The sequence below is a fragment of the Palaemon carinicauda genome, chromosome 42, assembly GCF_036898095.1.
Source record: "Palaemon carinicauda isolate YSFRI2023 chromosome 42, ASM3689809v2, whole genome shotgun sequence".
NCBI classification, from domain to species: Eukaryota; Metazoa; Arthropoda; class Malacostraca; order Decapoda; family Palaemonidae; genus Palaemon; species Palaemon carinicauda.
In genome coordinates this window covers 51,321,503-51,340,546 of record NC_090766.1, presented here as the reverse complement: position 1 = coordinate 51,340,546, position 19,044 = coordinate 51,321,503, and the positions used below count along the sequence as shown (strand labels likewise).

The 19,044-nt window shown below is 42.3% G+C and overlaps 2 protein-coding genes across 6 annotated transcripts in view; both read right to left on the bottom strand.

Annotated features, from left to right (window-relative positions):
- The window catches only part of LOC137632739 (uncharacterized MFS-type transporter YhjX-like), a 67,652-nt gene extending 64,170 nt beyond the window's left edge, over nt 1–3,482 (bottom strand). For 3 of the 5 annotated variants that reach the window (XM_068364813.1, XM_068364816.1, XM_068364817.1), the window contains exons 1-2: nt 3,228–3,482; nt 439–557 (exon numbers count right to left, since the gene is read on the bottom strand). In XM_068364813.1, coding sequence (XP_068220914.1) covers nt 439–553 — 115 coding nt within the window. In that variant the 5' untranslated portion in view covers nt 554–557; nt 3,228–3,482. Of the gene's footprint in view, nt 1–438; nt 558–3,140 lie in introns of all 5 variants that reach the window. The other 2 variants (XM_068364814.1, XM_068364815.1) reach the window with 2 other exon arrangements.
- A 10,401-nt stretch (nt 3,483–13,883) lies between these two features.
- LOC137633280 (uncharacterized) overlaps nt 13,884–19,044 on the bottom strand; it is an 85,219-nt gene continuing 80,058 nt past the window's right edge. Inside the window, exon 6 of the mRNA XM_068365490.1 lies at nt 13,884–15,705. Within this exon, the coding sequence (XP_068221591.1) occupies nt 15,472–15,705 (234 nt within the window). The 3' untranslated portion in view covers nt 13,884–15,471. The remainder of the gene's footprint in view (nt 15,706–19,044) is intronic.

Here is a 19,044-nt window from a genome sequence, read left to right as displayed (position 1 = left end):
TAATTACCATATAAAGTCAACCGACATCATGATAGGCAAAAAATATATTATGGAGTAACACTGTATGCACTCTTGCATACATGTTGGGTTTATAAGGTGATCCATAAGTGATGGGATAACTATGCAACATATGAAAAGAAAAAAAACAAAAAAAACATTTAGTACTTAGAGAAGTATACCTACATGGTACTGATTAAACTTTAAATTCAGTCATCTGAATACCATTTCATTATGGTACAGTATATATAAATATTGGTAGTGAAAGAAAATCATAGCATGAAACAAGGATTATGGTACTATACTTGAAAATTTTGGAAGTATATACCATATTAAAAATTTCAAGAATCTTTCATGTTATTCTAAAAGTTTTACAAAATCAAAATATCTTATTATTGCTATAAAAAAAATTTCAAAGCAACCAAATTTAAGCTGACTTACCAAAACTATACAAATTGCCAAGAGTAAGGTGAATCAGAATGCCACCAACAACAGCAGCTCTTCCCTTCATTTTCTGTAAGGTGATCTTGTGGATCATCTTAAAACGTAACCTCATTTATCTGAAAGAAAAATAAAGAAGGTTCTATCATGTTGGGGACACTACATAAATAATTTATCAGAATTTTAACTTTGTAATGCATTTGTTAATACTGTACTATGTGAGTGTAAGCATTGTCCTTGTCCCTACTTTAATCTGAAGTTATATAAGTAGGTAAATAGGTAAGGATACAACTCTTAGGTTAGGTTAGGTTAGGTTAGGAGGGGAACGTTCGGTTATGCAGTGTTCTTGTATTTGTTTCCCTTTTAAAATGTGGGTTTTCAATCATAACTTTTGAAATTTGATAACCGGTCTATCGCAACGAACTACAATGGCTCCAAAACTTTTAACGGACAATTCCAACTTTGCCAAAATCATACTCCTATTAAAGGGTATCGGTTTGTGTTTGAGTAAGAACTAATAGCATGTATATACATCTGATGTAAAATTAAACTATTCAACATGACAAGAAGCAGAATTATTGATAAATATTTACCATGTGCTGTTACAAGGAAACCTCAGATAATTCTGCCCTGCATTAACCAAACCTATGACACCCTGTCAATATATTCTTCTTTTAGGGGGGATGTACCCTTCAAAATAAATCTTGTCTAAACAGACTTACGAGGCATGTATCTACTCATACCACATATCTACTCATACCACACACCAGTATCTATGAATGGGTATAAGGGTAATATTATACTTATTATGAACTAGGTTCACCAGTTTGAATTTAGAGGAATATAATTTGCCAGGTTTTATGCACCTTAACCAGTTTTGTTACCTAACAAGGCAGCCTAATAAAATGAATTACTTAAGCTTACCAGTATGGTTATTTGTGCCTAAATTCTAACAGCTCAGGATAAACTACAGAGCCTTTTTAATTCGTTGGGACAGACAGAAAAACCAAATTTTTGTAACAAACACAAGAGCAATACATAACCTCAGGTTCCCCAAGTAGCCTAACCTAAGGCTATGTTTTACTTTCTCCCCTAAGGTTCCCAAACTAACCTACCCTAAGGTTCCCCTTCTAACCTACCCTAAGGTTCCCCTTCTAACCTACCCTAAGGTTCCCCTTCTAACCTACCCTCAGGTACCCAAACTAACCTAGCCTAAGGTTCCCCATTTGACTTCCCCTAAGGCACCCAAACTAACCTACCCTAAGATTCCATAACTAACCTAAGGTTCCCCAACTAACCTAACCTAAGGTTTCCCATCTAACCTAACCTAAGGTTCCCCGTTTGACTTCCCCTAAGGTTCCACAACTAACTTGAGGTTCCCCATCTAACCTACCCTAAGGTTTCACAGCTAACCTAACCTAAGGTTCCCCATCTAACCTAACTTAAGGTTGCCCAACTAACCTACCATAGGGTTCCTCATTTGACTTCCCCTAAGGTTCCCAAACTAACCTACCCCAAGATTCCACAACTACCCTAAGGTTCCACAACTAACCTAAGGTTCCCCAACTAACCTACCCTAAAGTTCCCCATTAGACTTCCCCTAAGGTTCCCAAACAATCCTACCCTAAAGTTCCACAACTAACCTAGCCTAAGGTTCCCCATTTGACTTCCCCTAAGGTTCCCAAACTAACCTACCCTAAGATTCCACAACTAACCTAAGGTTCCCCAACTAACCTAACCTAAGGTTCCCCAACTAGACTAACCTAAGGTTACGAAACTAACCTATCCTAAGGTTCCACAACTAACCTAACCTAAGATTCCCTATTTAACCTACCCTAAGGTTCCCAACTAACCTAACCTAAGGTTCCCCAAATAACCTACCTAAGATTCTCCATTTAACCTACCCTAAGGTTCCCCAAATAACCTAACCTAAGATTCCCCATTTAACATACCCTAAAGTTCCCCAAATAACCTAACCTAAGATTCCCCATTTAACCTACCCTAAGGTTCCCCAAATAACCTAACCAAAGATTCCCCATTTAACATACCCTAAGGTTCCCCACTTAATGTAACCTAAGGTTACCCAACTAACCTAACCTAAGGTGTCCCATCTATCCTACTCTAAGGTTCCCCAACTAACATAGCCTATGGTTCCCCATCTAACCTACCATAAGGTTCCCCCAACTACCCTAACCTAAGGTTCCCCAAACTACCCTAACCTAAGGTTCCCCAACTAGCCTAACCTAGGAGCCACAACCTTATCTACTGGGGGTATTATTGTACTGTATTGCAGGGTAATGTAACCTAAGGAAAAAACAATTTTAATCTACAGAAAAACGTCTGTTCTCTTCGAAAATGACACTCGTTCCTGTCGGAAATGAATAGTTTCAGATATATATATATATATATATATATATATATATATATATATATATATATATATATATATATATATATATATATATATATATATATATACACACACATCTACCCTGTAATACAATAAAACTTTACCGATATTTTTATATGAAATATAGTTTGATAGGACAGGGTAAGCTAAGAATACACTAGTCTAAGGATGTCGTATGAGGTTACAGTCCCCCAGGGACATCTTTCTATTCAACCTAACCAAAGCAATTCTAGCACAGGCAACAGGTGACTAACGCCCTGTATGTGGAAATAATCGTTCACCATTCTCTTACCAATAGTTATAACAGGAGATTACAACCTTAACCTGTTATTTGTCCCATGTTAGTAGCAACAATGATGAAATTTGACAGATGAAATACCTCTATCAAGAAAACGGTACACAAAGTACCGTAAGTAACTGTCTAGAAATGTCAGTGTCTGCGATGTCACCTTGGGAATAGTTAATCCCCTGCATATGCATTTAGTCAGGTTTCACGCTCCATTTTCCCTTGTGTAATAACTTTGTCTGTGCAGAACGTATTATTCGCCAGTCATTTAATCCGTTGATGACTCTTTTCTTCGTAAATCTTCGATAAAATATGTTTAGTTTCTTTCCAGCTGTAATGTCTATACAGTGTTACCAAAATCACATTATCAAGAAAACATTTTTTCAAACATTATACTAATAATTCATCCTTCACAATGTATTTGATTGAGAAATAATGAGGTAATTTAAATAAAATATCAAATCTAATTTTAAGTATATGAACATGCTACGATATTAAATAAAAAGAAAATAATTTAAGCAAAATAAAAATGTGGTAACAGTGATACACGTAAACAAACTTCTATCATAAATATTTACATTTTTTATTCATTCATTCAAAACTGGTTTTCTCAATCTGTATACGTGTGTATTTAAACACACAAATGACATGTTTCTATTATTCTTTATAATGTATAACTTATGTACTCTCATTTATTTTGTTTATAAACGTTATAAAATTCAATGTAAATTGAACCCAAAGCAATATTAATTCTTATATTCATATTAAGAATTCAATTTTATCAGTATTAAGACATTCTATACACTGACTATTGCATAATCATATAATGATTAATCCCACTGTATTGCAGGGTCGGCCGCTCGAGTAAACCTTTTCTATCTATTTCTATTCCTTGCATCTTTCCCCAGCATCCATCTATCCGATCTGGTTATACCTTCTCGCTTCTTTTTACATGTTGATGTGTCAGAAGGGCTTCCCTAGTTTTCTTTACATTGAATGCAATACATATTCTTCTTATATCCTGTCTTTCACCCATTTTCAGTAGTGATATTTCAGCAATCCACCTTACCATCTTCATCTTGGTTCTTTCCAACAGTCCCTTCCCTTTGCTCTTAAAATCACGTTTCTGTCCAATATAATAGCAGGGGCCTGATAACTGTATAAACGTATATAAAACGGATTTTGAGCGAAGCGAAAAATCTATTTTTGGGTGAGATAGCCATGGCGTCCTGATGGAATGTTCCTTTTTGGTAGCTTCCTTGGGTAATCACTACTAGGATTTTCCCAGAGAATTAAACCACAGGTTATCACAGAATTCTAACTTCTGGAGCGAGTATCCTAAAGGTTTCCCCTTAAGACATCGTGTAACAACAGGGGACACGCATGTATAGACGTGCCACATAGCTATCTACACCCCATATAGAGTTAACGCTTCAATATGGCGGACAGGGAGTGGCTGGGAGCTGAGCCGCAGCCAATCTAGATGTGGCGATATCGGTACTCGCGATGTAAACAGACGGACGCCATTGCTTTCGATGACGTCACGTCCATCCTCATTCTGAAAGTCTGGAGCTCGCTCATCACCATGATACAGCGGCGCAGGGCGGGACCTGATAACAGACAGGGTGGGTCCATCAGGACGCCATGGCTATCTCACCCAAAAATAGATTTTTCGCTTCGCTCAAAATCCGTTTTTTGGGCTCAAGCCATGGCGTCCTGATGGAAGAGTACCAGAGAATTAGTGTATCGTGGTAGACTTTTTCCCTTTATAAGTGAGTGCTAAAACATTGAGCCGAAAGCATAGTGGTCTATACTAGAGCTACCGTGAGGCAGTTGCCTTCCTGCCCCCCTGGCATGGAAGTCCCCACGGGCTATGCTAAGATCAAAGTGGTCATGGGAAGGCTATTCATATAGGCTGAAGGAACAATGAGATCCATAAGATAAGTCAGAGCGATTTGGTATTCGCGTCGAAACAAACTTGAAGAAGTGGTGGTTGAACACTTCGTGCATGGAGTTGACTCATCTTCATAATTGAGTAAGTATTCGCTAAGGAAACTTACTTGCTCTATATAAATAAATGCCCGGAGTAAATCCTGGCATTTTCCTTAACCAGGAATAAAGGGTAATAAAACTATGACAATTAGTATATTTCATAGTAAGAAAGGAGCAAGGGCGACGCACAAGTAATAAAATAGACATTTTATTATATAATTGCAGGTAAATCAATACATGTCATGCAATAAATAGTAAAAAACATTTACATTGATAAAAATGTACATAGTCATAAAGGCGTGCTCTTGAATCTGAAAGGGAAGAATCAAGTATTAGTAGGCACTCGTTCTACGGAACGTTAGTCTTTATGTAACACACGTCATGCACGTGGCATGTAGCACTCATGTGGTAATCTACTATGACATTTCACCTGAGGTAAGAACAGTTAAAGAAAACACAAGGTGGTTTCTGCTTCACTACGTATCACTTGAGGGTCAACATAGGCACCCGACGAGTTAGAGTCCCTAATAACTCACTGTTCTAAGCAGAGTTCAGAGCAGGTTTCATAACACTACCTGCGGCTACCACAAAATGTTTCACTTCGTGCACTTGTTTCGCATAATGTTTAAAGAAAACACGCGAGGATTTCCAGCCTGTATAGTTCTTGAGGCTTTCGAAATCCATACTCTGAAAGAAATTCAGAGACGAAGCGACTTTCCTAGGATCATGACCAGCGGGTGTACTGTCTGGATCCGCTCTGCGAATGAAGTAGGTGATTTTTTGCTCTCAATTGTTTCAGTGACAGGTCGCTGCCCGATGTTTCTCCTTTGAAGAGTTGGCCTCCACCAAAGTTTGAAGTTCTATGAAGATAGACCTTAAGGCTCTCTACTGGACATAGAGAGGCATCTTCCTTCAAGGGGCATATCCTCCACGGGCCCCATCGTTTGGTAGGTAATTCGTTCTTGCGAGAAACGTCGGATCAGGGAAGAGGGAGAGGTCTCCTGAATCGTTGAAAACGATATGTCCCTCTTCTCTAGATAGTGCCACTATTTCGCTGACTCGGGCTCCCGAAGCTAGAGCGAAGAGAAACATAACTTTCTGAGTCAGGTCCTTGAGAGGGCATGAATCATTGTCCAAGTTGGAGGCGAAGTGGAGAACTTTGTCTAGAGACCAAGTGATTGGTCTCGGAGGAGGTGCCGGTCGTAAACGGGCACATGCCTTCGGTAGTTTGTTGAAGATGTCGCTAGACAGATCTATTTGGAAGGCGTATGACAAAGGTCTAGTCAAGGCCGATTTGCAAGTAGAAATCGTGTTGGCTGCCAAGCCTTGTCCATGAAGGTGAATGAAGAAGGACATGCAAAATTTTATGGTGATTTTCGAGGGGTTCTTTGCCTTGACAAAGGAGACCCATTTCCTCCAAGACGATTCGTATTGCCTTCTCGTGGATTCGGTCTTGTATTCCTCGAGGAAGTCTAGACTCTTCTTCGAAATCCCAAACCTTAGCGGCTAGGGTGAGAAAATCATGAGATGAGGGTCCTTGATTTTCGATGAAGAAGCGAAGACAGTCGACTTCTGTATTTGCTGGGAGAGAACTGGGTCCGGGAGGGGGATCAGCGTTGGCTGCATCTCCAGGATCAAGGGGTACCAGTTGCTGTGGGGCCACTTGGGAGCCACTAGAGCTGTTGTCCCTTTGAAGGTTCTCAATTTGGAGAGGACTTTCAGCAGAAGATTGGTGGGAGGGAACAGGTAAATCTTGGCCCATCTGTTCCAATCCAAGGACATGGCGTCCACCGCTTCCGCTTCGGGGTCCTCGTACGGGGCTACATATCGAGGAAGTTGATGGTTGTCGCTCGTTGCGAAGAGGTCGATCTGGAGTTCTGGGACTCTGTGAGAGATGAAGGAGAATGATCTTGCGTCTAGAGACCATTCCGACTCTATCGGGTTTGTCCGAGATAGAGCATCCGCTGTCACATTGCGGAATCCTGTAGGTGAACTGCAGACAGGTGCCCATTCTTCCTTTCTGCCAGACGGAAGATTGTCAGGAGCACCTGATTTATCTTGGGCGATCTTGAGCCCTGACGATTGAGACAACGCACTACCACCGAGCTGTCCAGGGTCAGGCGAATGTGTATCGACGGGGGCGGGGAGAGTTTCTTCAGCGTCAGAAGAACCGCCATGGCCTCCAAGATGTTGATGTGAAACGTCTTGAATAGGGGAGACCAAGTGCCTTGAGCCTGTTTTTGGTGGGAGTGACCTCCCCAACCCTCCAACGAAGCATCCGTATGGATGTTGAGAGATGGAGGTGGGTGTTGGAGAGGAAGGGACCTTTTTAGGGCCCTCGCTTCTGACCACGGCTTTAGAAGAAGTCGAAGTCTGCTTGGGAGCCGTCTCTTGAGGTCTCTTCGAGCGATGGATGCGGAACGTCTCCAGACTCCCGCTGCATCCTTTAGCTGTGCACGGAGCACTGGGTTTGTGATCGAGGCGAACTGTAGAGAGCCTAGAACTTGTTCCTGCTGGCGTCTCGAGATCCGTTTGTATTTTTACAGTCGCTTGACAGACCCTGCTATTTCCTTCCTTTTCTTGCTGGAATGGAAAGGCGGTGTGACTGAAGATTCCAGTGGATGCCTAACCATTGGAACTTCTGAGCTGGAGATAGACGAGACTTTTTCGCGTTTATCTGGAATCCCAGGTGTTCGAGAAACTGGGTAACTTTTCTGCAGGATTCTATACAATCCTCGGGCGAGGGCGCCCACACTAGCCAGTCGTCGAGGTAGGCCATCACCTGGACGTTTCGGATGCGGAGCTGTTGTACTACTGCGTCCGCTAGCTTTGTGAATATCCGAGGGGCCACGTTGAGTCCGAAGGGCATGGCCCGGAAGGCATAGCTTTTCCGTTGGAGTCGGAATCCTAGGTAGGAGGAAGCGTGATGGTTCATAGGAATGTGCCAGTATGCGTCCGCCAGGTCTATCGAGACCGTGAAAGACCCTCGAGGCAGGAGGGTTCTGATCTGTTGAAGAGTCAGCATCTTGAACTTGTTGTTCGATATGAATACATTGAGGGGGGGGATAAGTCCAGAATGACTCTGAGTCTGTCTGAGTCTTTCTTGGGAACACAAAACCGTCTCCCTTGGAACCTTGTGGACTTCACCCTTCTTATCACCTTCTTGTTCAAGAGGTCTAGCACATATTCTTCCAGGAGGGGGGTTGAACGTTGGAAGGATTGCCGGAAGGTTGGGGGTGGTTGCGCCCAGCTCCAGCCCAGACCTTTCTTGATGATGCTGTGTGCCCAGGAGTCGAAGGTCCAGCGATCCTGGAAGTGGCGGAGTCTTCCTCCCACCGGAAGCACTTCATTGCTTCTGGGGTCCCGAGGACTTGCTGCCTCGGCCGCTAGCTCCCTGTCCTCCTCTGCCTCTGGAGGGCCGGCGAGAGGAATCTCTGCCGGAACCCCTGCCTGAGCTTCTACCCTTGGGACGTGAGGTAGTGGAGTGCTGCTCGAAAGCGGGATTGAAGGCCGGTGATGAGGACAAAACCGGCTGTGGGACCAAATGAAAGGTCTGTGGCGGCTGAGCGGCCACTTGGGGAGTAGCGGGTGCCGAAAACTAACGTCTGTGCTGACGTTGCTGGGGTCTATGCTTCGACTGCTTCCTCTTAGGCTGAGGACCGTCATCCTGAGAGGGCTTTCTCTTCCTAGACATGCCCCATTTGTTGAGAAGGTTCCTGTTCTCAGATGCGGCCTTGTCTGCGATCTCTTTCACTAGATCAGACGGGAAGAGGTACTTGCCCCAGATGTTGGAGGTAATTAGTTTCCGGGGTTCGTGTCTGACAGTGGCACTGGAGAACACGAATTCTCTGCAGGCTCTACGAGCTCGCATGAAATGGTACAGATCCTTGACTAAGGTTGCCATATGAGATTTGGCAAGGACCATGTAATGGTCAGGGACTCTGGTGTCACCAGCCATTACGTCCATCTGGACCTGGAGAGTGAGAGATGCTGCCAGCCTCTCCTTCGTTTCCTGTTCCTTACGAAGGAGGTGTTCGTTTAGCTTGGATCCGGATACGCCTCAAAGCGGGGGAAGAACTCCACTTCTTCCAGGGTTATGGAACCGATCTTATCGCTGACGAAGATCTTGTTATCAGCGATGCCCATATGCTCGGCGAACCGCCACGGATTGTCGCTCGAGCATGCGGGGAGGTCCTTGATGGAGATTTTGCGAGATTCCTCGGAACCTCCCATCGACCGAATGATCTTGTGAGTTTCTTGGAGCTTCTGCTCCATCACGGATTCAATGAGCCGAATCATATCCTGTGCCGTAGGTAGAGGAGTCGTGGTGGAGGACGTAGATGGGAGAGACACTTCCGACGGTGTAGGAGTAGGAGGGGGGATGGAGGGAGGGGCATCCTCCTTATCGGACTCGGTAAATACTACCCGGTCCTCTTCTTCATCATCCTCCCCTTCACCCTGGGCCATAAGGGTTTTCTCGGTGTCCTCCGAGATCTCTGACATGTGTTCATCATGTTCTGAATCCAGGTGACAATCATTCATGGACTGAGCCATGACAGTATCAGGTTCCACTGTGATCTGGACGACGGGGATCTGTTCGACTGGGACCACTGAGTCTGGTGAGGCCTTTGGGAACAGCAAAGATCTCATTTCTTCTGTGGCTAGGTATGGTCCAATGGCGTTCTTTTGAAGGCCACGTACCCTCTTGCGTAGGTTGTCCCGAGCAGTGTCCCGAATCTCCGCTGAGGGAGGATCATAGAATGCTTTCTGTAGGCATTCTTGGCGGACCGAACAGGTGGTGGGGCCCCAGTACTTGAGATCCCCTCTCTTGTGAGCACAAGGGGCGTGTGTCCTACACGCCGTGTGTCCATAGAAGTGTGGCCGACGGACCGCGCAGAAGTCGTGGTCACACTTGACGTACTCCTCCTGTAAAGGAAAGAGACGATGAGTATTGTAGAGTCATAATATGGCTCGTATATAAGGTTAATTATTAACAAGTTAATATTAACATAAGTTAATTGTGATGCACAGAAGGGTGGGTGAAAGGAGACAGACGCATGCCTCGTGTAACCCGCCCGGCTGGTTGCCGTAGCATCAGACAGTCCCAGGTGGCCGTAGGCCTCCATGGAAGGTGTCTTGATAATGGGAATTCCATTTAGAATTACCATATTATAGACTAGGCTTGAAATCTTATCAAGAAAGTCTGGGGATCATGAGATCCTAGTAAGGTTCCGGCAACCAGACGTGCCAATTACACGTAGCGTGCTGGAAAGATGAAACACGCAAGAAGACAGAGTGAAAACTGAACAAAATGTACGATTCCGTACCAGTTTGTCTGCGTTAACAAGCCGTCTAGGTGCGGTTTTTAGGAGCTATCGCTAGTAAAGATAGCTGAGAGAAGGGGTGCAAGGCATCTTGCCGCCTCCGGACAGGTCCGGCATACCCCCGGCACGCCGGAAGCCGCTCGAGCAGAGTTTCTGGCATTCAAGAATGATCATTCTATGGTCAAAAGAAGCCAGGGTGGCGGCAGCCGGTAGCGGCGGCCGCCGGCAAGGAGCGGCGGTTCCGGCAGCCGGAGGCAGTCGGAGGGTGACAGGGGTAAGGATAAAGGAGCATAGCCGGGGCCGGGGGCCGGCTGCTAGTGCCGGCACCCCGGGAGGGGTCGGCAGTGTGCCGAGGCTATGAGGGAATGGAGAGACCACGGCGGTAAGCCGGCGGCCGGCGGCGATCCCCCGGCACTCGGGGGAAGGCGGCAAGGATAAGGAAGTCACCCGTAGCGGCGGTAATGCCGGGATAGAGGCGGCAGGGGACAAGCACCAAAGATGGAGGTGGGATGGCAAGGCTGTACTAGCCTAGACAAGACACGTCTGGAAAAGGTACCACCATGATAGAGGTGAATCTATCATCCTAAGCAGGGGCCGTAATGACCGGGGGCTAAGGCAGTCCAAGAGAGGACAGGGTGTACCCAAAGAAGGGGTGGAGACTCTTCATGTCGACCAAATGATAACTGACTCCATAGCACTATGGAGGGTCTATGTATCAGAGCGGACAACACTGGGAGCACCACGGGGTCCAGCACTCCAGCCTAGGGTGGAGTGTAGGACAGGGGACATATGAAGCCTAACCTACTGGTAGGTTAGGCTAGGCAAGAGATAGGTTGGGGGGGGGGGAAAAGGGTCTTCTTATAAGAAAGGATGGGTTATGCACCAGAGCGGCCACCTAGGAAGGGAGATGCACACCCTAACCTATAGTAGGTGGACCAACTGAAAAACGGTGCACGCGTATATTTCAGCAAGGTACATAAACCAGCCCTTTCAACCTAACCTGGATTAGGGTTGTTAGACCCTAATCAAGGAAGGGAGAAGACGTATCGCAAGGAAAAGGTCAAGGACCGATTCAGCTTAAAGGAGGGGATCCTACCTTTAAGGTCCGCAACACTAAGGGGGGGTCATTCCCTTAGGTGGGGAGGCGATACAGTACTCTGAGGAGTCTTGTCCTATCACATGTAATAGGATACAAGATTACCAGAGGGAAGCCCTAGGGCTAGGGATGAAGAGAGCATATAGGGGTCCTATCATAAGGTTAGGTTAGCAAGGCACTCAAGATAACCTTCCCCCTATATGGTCCCTGAAGGCGAAAAACACTTGCATCACTGTCAATGGTATTGTAAATAATGCCAATATCTTCATAACTAACACTAGGATCACTGAAATATCATGCATTAACACTGGAATAGGCTCAATGGCCTAGGGGCTAATCAAAGCCTACAGGTATGGGGTCAGCGAAGACCCTAACAAATGCGTCAAAAACACGATATAAAGTTCCTAGCTATGAAGACTAAATAACTAATAGCGCTGATTAGTAATTTATATACCGGTAAGGCTGTTGCGGCTAACTAAATAAGGCATGCAAGCAACAGCAGCGTCATAAAATGGCGCTGACCGGTCTGGCAAAGCTCTGTCACAATTATGCAAATATCTCGAAAAGTAAGATTTACTTTAAGGCCAGAGCTTATTTAAACAATACCTAAACCTTTATACTCAACTTTCCAGAAGAAGGTGAAGCTGAAGGTTGAGATATAGCGAGGATGCAAGTAGATAAAGTCGCACAAAGGGAAAAATACGTCCAAGCGAGCGAGCTACTAGCAAAGGAATGGAGATGGACGTGACGTCATCGAAAGCAATGGCGTCCGTCTGTTTACATCGCGAGTACCGATATCGCCACATCTAGATTGGCTGCGGCTCAGCTCCCAGCCACTCCCTGTCCGCCATATTGAAGCGTTAACTCTATATGGGGTGTAGATAGCTATGTGGCACGTCTATACATGCGTGTCCCCTGTTGTTACACGATGTCTTAAGGGGAAACCTTTAGGATACTCGCTCCAGAAGTTAGAATTCTGTGATAACCTGTGGTTTAATTCTCTGGGAAAATCCTAGTAGTGATTACCCAAGGAAGCTACCAAAAAGGAACATTCCATCAGGACGCCATGGCTTGAGCCCAAAAATATATATAATATATATATATATATATATATATATATATATATATATATATATATATATATATATATATATAGGCCTATATATATATATATAGGCCTATATATATATATATATATATATATATATATATATATATATATATATATATATATATTATATATATATATATATATATATATATATATATATATATATATATATATATATATATATATATATATATATATATATATATATATATATATATAGAGAGAGAGAGAGAGAGAGAGAGAGAGAGAGAGAGAGAGAGAGAGAGAGAGAGAGAGAGAGAGAGAGAGAGAGAGAGAGAGAGAAATAGAGAGAGAGAGAGAGAGAGAGAGAGAGAGAGAGAGAGAGAGGAGAGAGAGAGAGAGAGAGAGAGAGAGAGAGAGACAGACAGATTCCTTTTAACAGTTAACAGTAAGAGTTAAGGATAAAATATATTGTAAAATTGTACCTAGTCCTAATATCCGGTCACACGAATCTGCTTTACTGCTTGTTTCTCTTATATCTATTGGAATTTATATGTATTATATGTATATAATTCTGATTTAGTATTCTATCTGCCCTTTCACATTGCATCAAATTTTATATTTTGTATGTTACTATCTTTTTAATGAATCAATTGTATTTTCATTCTTTCATAATATATATATATATATATATATATATATATATATATATATATATATATATATATATATATATATATATATATATATAGTTAACCTTAGTGAAGAATTGTATGGTTAGCTTAGTGTTGTCAAGTGTATGATGAAAGAGGAGAATGTTTATTAAAGGGTGTATGTGCAAGCAAAGGAAAAATGAGCCGTGACTAGTGAGGGATCTAATATAATACTTTCTGGCCAGTCAAAGGACTCAATATCTAGCATTAGTATCTCAACGGATAGCTGGTGCCTTGATCAACCTATTACCTATAAACATTCAACTGTCTCCGAGCATAATCTAATCTTAAAAGTTATTAATACATACACAAGTGATCAATCCAATATAGCTAGTAACTACTGTATAGTTTTTTTTAACATAAAAACTACAAATGAAATCACATAATCTTCAACCTGCATGATTGGGCGCATGCAAGGTAGATGGTTACTAAAGTGCTCTACTAGCCTCGACAGAAAAAAGGGCAGCAATTATTATAGCACAAGTTATCACGAAACGAGTATCTGAGGCCTTTAAAGTATGAAAAAGGAATTATGCACAATGAAAATACAAATTTGTGAGTGATGTTGAATCATAAATTTATTTTTATTAAAAAACTATACAAAAAAATTCTAAACAATACAGTACAGTAGTACAGGGTATTTACAAATAAGTTTAACAATCTTTACAGCTTTTTAATGTTCTGTATCTATACCAAAGCTTAAATGAAAAGTTTACATGATCTTTGTTTTAAGTCTTCGGCTCTGATAATTTTTCCAAAACCTCTGCCACTGCAGAGGAAATTTGAATGAGAATACTTTCTTCATGTTCTATATACAATCCTTCATTATAAAATAACAAATAGTTTTGACTACTAATATACTTGTACAGTAAAACCTCCTTATCCACAGATTCATCAAACGCTGATTCAACTATCCACTGCTGAACTATTCATATAAAAAAAAAATACGCTGGATATTCATTTAACCGCTCCTAAACTGGAAACACGGGAAAACATTTTTAAACTGTGCATCATTACATCAACAACCAGCATAATACGCTGCTGTAAAGTGGCGTGTTAGGTCCTTATTGCCTTATTCTATGTTTGGGTTCCCCCAGGTCCCTCAGTGTGAGGCACCTCTTAAAGAGAATGTTGGCTCAAAGGATAAAAGGCTTCGCCTCTTCTTCCCTCTTATATTTCCTTTCAATTTCTGCTATTCTTGTATTTTTACTCTTCCTTTCAGTCTATTTTTTTTTACACTTTTTATTCTCTTCCTAATATATATAAATATATAACTCTAAATATTATTTTTCAACATGAAAAACCATACTTTATCGAAATAAATATCAATTATCAGTAAGCTTATGAAAAAGATAAAATCAAACACCATCAACTCATACTTTTATGAGAGAGAGAGAGAGAGAGAGAGAGAGAGAGAGAGAGAGAGAGAGAGAGAGAGAGAGAGAGAGAGAGAGAGAGAGAGAGAGAGAATCTTTTTATATTGCTGAATTTTTATCATTCAATTCATATAATGTAGTGTAATCAAATACAGAACTGTATTATATCTTTTGTCAATAATTTTCATTTGTAATATCTTTATACTAAGGTTATTACATGACATGAGCTCAGAATGGTTAGCATGTGTTGGTGATGAAGTTGTTGTATATTCCCTTTCTTATTAATGTTTTAATATCATCATCATCATACAGAATAGTACGATATTATTAATGCCCTAATAAACAGAATACAATATTTTTAAGGTTTATACTTGAGAAATTAATGTAGAATAGCAGATAAAAGCTTTTACTGTACTGTACATATATGAATGACAGAGAGGTGCGGATATCAATATTGTTAGTACATACTGTGTAAGATTCCAATACACTATACTATATCATTACAGTACAAGATATTCACAGCTGTACAGTAGTGTATCACAGCTGTACAGTAGGGTAAGCTACATTTAAAGTACTATCATTTCTCATGTTAATATTCATGTATAAAAGAAAATTCTCTAGAATCTATATTGCCTATTATCCGCGGAATTTCCCAACAATAAGTAGCTCGGAATGTAATGACCATGGATAAGAATGTTTTATTGTACCATGTACGAAAGATGCAGTTCACAGTTTTTGCAGAAAATAAGTTAACAATTTCTACGTTACTCTTCATCTATACATCTTGAACCAACATACCTCACTTTATTCTTGGAAATATTCAATTTTAAAGCAGAGAGTGTTTTATTAAAGAAAGCTGGAATTTTTGCATTTATAAATATATTTCTCCCGTTATCAATTTCCGGAATGAGTATACTTCGACTATGGAGGAACATAGGGAGATTTCTCACTTTGCTCTGCTCAAGCTTCAGCCGTTGTAGCATATCGCCCGGGAGTTTCTGGAAAACGGTTTATATATTCAAAACATGTAATAAAAAAGACTTTGAATGATAAAAATTATCATCATAATACTTAGTTTGTAGTAATCATGCTAACATCATTGAAGCCAGCCAGCTACATGACCTTAAACAAACAACAGAAATATTTCTACCCCAAACTCTACCATTTCCCCCTCCCCTGAGATACCTAGCAGACCAAGGAGGTGGTACTAGAAGGCAAACATCAGAACACGCATATCAATGCCTAGAACTTCATGTCATCAGTGTTATTCTACACCTGTAAAGGCAGTATCCTGAAAAATATGTTGACATCACTAAAAGTTGGAAGGAGGGAGGGAAATAGATGACTACAAGGCAAATATTGGAATAAATTTTGTCATTAAAATGTTATTTTCATTAGTAAAATAAATTTTTGAATATACTTACCCGATGATCATGTAGCTGTCAACTCTGTTGCCCGACAGAAATCTACGGTCGGGATACGCCAGCGATCGCTATACAGGTGGGGGTGTACACAACAGCGCCATCTGTGAGCAGGTACTCAAGTACTTCTTGTCAACAAGAACTCAATTTTCTCCTCGGTCCACTGGTTCTCTATGGGGAGGAAGGGCGGGTCCTTAAATTCATGATCATCGGGTAAGTATATTCAAAAATTTATTTTACTAATGAAAATAACATTTTTCAATATTAATCTTACCCGATGATCATGTAGCTGATTCACACCCAGGGTGGTGGGTGGAGACCAGCATACATGTTAACAAAGAAGCTAAGTATCCCGTATCTTATTTTAGCCGTTATTCAAAATAACAAACATAAAATAAATAAGTACCTGGTAAGGAAGTCGACTTGAACCATTACTCTGCCTTTTTAAGTACGTCTTCCTTACTGAGCCTAGCGATCCTCTTAGGATGCTGAGCGACTCCTAGGTGCTGAAGTATTAAGGGCTGCAACCCATACTAAAGGACCTCATCACAACCTCTAATCTAGGCGCTTCTCAAGAAAGAATTTGACCACCCGCCAAATCAACCAGGATGCGGAAGGCTTCTTAGCCTTCCGGACAACCCAGAAATATTTCAAGAGAAAGATTAAAAAGGTTCTGGAATTAGGGAATTGTAGTGGTGGAGCCCCCACCACTACTGCACTCGTTGCTACGAATGGTCCCAGAGTGTAGCAGTTCTCGTAAAGAGACTGGACATTCTTAAGATAAAAGACGCGAACACTGATTAGCTTTTCCAAAAGGTTGCGTCGAAAATATTTTGCAGAGATCCATTTTATTAAAAGGTCACGGAAGTTGTGATAGCTCTAACTTCGTGTGTCCTTACCTTCAGCCAAGCTTGGTCTTCCTCATTCAGGAGGGAATGAGCTTCTCGTATTAACAGTCTGAAAATAATAGGATAAAGAATTCTCCGACATAGGCAAAGATGAATTCTTAACTGAACACCATAAAGCTTCAGACGGGCCTCATAAAGGTTTTTAAAAAAAAAAGAACTTAAGAGCTCTACAGGACATAATACTCTTTCTAGTTCCTTTCCAACCATATCGATAAGTTTGGAATAACGAACGATATTGGTCAAGGCCGAGAAGGCAGCTCGTGTTTGGCTAGAAAACCAAGATGTAGAACATGTAGCCGTTTCGGATGACAATCCGATGTTCTTGCTGAAGGCATGAATCTCACTGACTCTTTTAGCTGGTAAAGCATATCAGGAAAAGAATCTTAAAGGTGAGATCTTTCAGGGAGGCTGATTGAAGTGGTTCGAACCTGTCTAACATAAGGAATCTTAGAACCACGTCTAAATTCCAACCAGGCGTAACCAAACGACGCTCCTTCGTGGTCTCAAAAGACTTAAGGAGGTCCTGTAGATCTTTATTGTTAAAAAGATCTAAGCCTCTGTGACGGAAGACTGATGCCAACATGCTTCTGTAACCCTTGAAAGTGGGAGCTGAAAGAGATCGCTCTTTTCTCAGATATAAGAGGAAGTCAGCTATTTGAGTTACAGAGGTACTGGTCGAGGATACGGATACTGACTTGCACCAGTTTAGGAAGATTCCCCACTTCGATTGGTAGACTCTAAGGGTGGATGTTCTCCTTGCTCTAACAATCGCTCTGGTTGCCTCCTTCGAAAAACCTCTAGTTCTCGAGAGTCTTTCGATACTCTGAAGGCAGTGAGACGAAGAGCGTGGAGGCCTTGGAGTACCTTCTTACGCGTGGCAGACGTAGCAGGTCCACCCTTAGGGGAAGAGTTCTGGGAACGTCTACTAGCCATCGAAGTACCTCGGTAAGTTATTCTCTCGCGGGCCAGAGGGAAGCAACTAGTGTCAACTTTGTCCCAACGAGAGAGGCGAACTTCTGCAGTACCTTGTTGACAAACTAGAACGGAGGGAATGCATAAAGATCTAGATGAGACTAATCTAGTAGAAAGGCATCTAAAAGAACCACTGCTGGGTCTGTTGAGAGCCTCTTGGACATCGAGGTTGCGAAGAGATCTATGGTTGGATGGCCCCAGGTGACCCAAAGTCTCTTGCATACATCTCTGTGGAGGGTCCAATATGTTGGAATTATTATCCCTTCCTACTGAGACAAACTGCTAAGACATTCAAGTTGCCTTGGAAGAAATTTGTTACTAGTGAAAAGTCTAGACCTGTTGAACAGGAGAGGAGGTCACTAGCGAACTCGCACCATGTCAGAGAGTAGGTCCCTCCTTGCTAGGAGATGAACATCAAAGCAGGGAGTTGTCCGTGTTGACCTCCATGACTTCGTCTTGAAGGAGAGACCTGAAGCTTTTCCAGGTCAGACTTACTGCCAGAAGCTTCTTGCAGTTAAAATGCATTGTCCTTTGACGCGAGTTCCATAATCCCGAGCATTCCCTACCGCCTAAGGTCGCACCCCAGCCTACGTCCGATGCGTCTGAGAAGAGAACGTGGTTGGGAGTCTGAACAGTCAGGGGAAGACCCTATAAAAGGTTGATAAAGTCCTTTCCTCAGGTTAGACCAGACTTATCTTCCGGAAACCGGGATCGAGACCGCTTCTAGCGTCTTGTCCTTTTCCAGTGAAGAGCTAGATGAAACCGAAGAGGACAGAGGTGTAGTCTTCCAAGTGACACCAAATGCACCACGGATGACAGTGTCCTAACCAGACTCATCCACAGCCTGACAGGGCTGTATTCCTTCTTCAGCATCTTCTGGATGGATAGCAGGGCTGGGGATTGATCTTCTTGTTCAGCCATGTCCTCATCAGAGGGTTCCTCATCCGAAACTGATGAGGAAACGGCAACGGAGTGGGCAACGTCTGACTCGCTGAATCCGGTCGCACTGGTGGATGCGTGACGGAGCCGGACATAA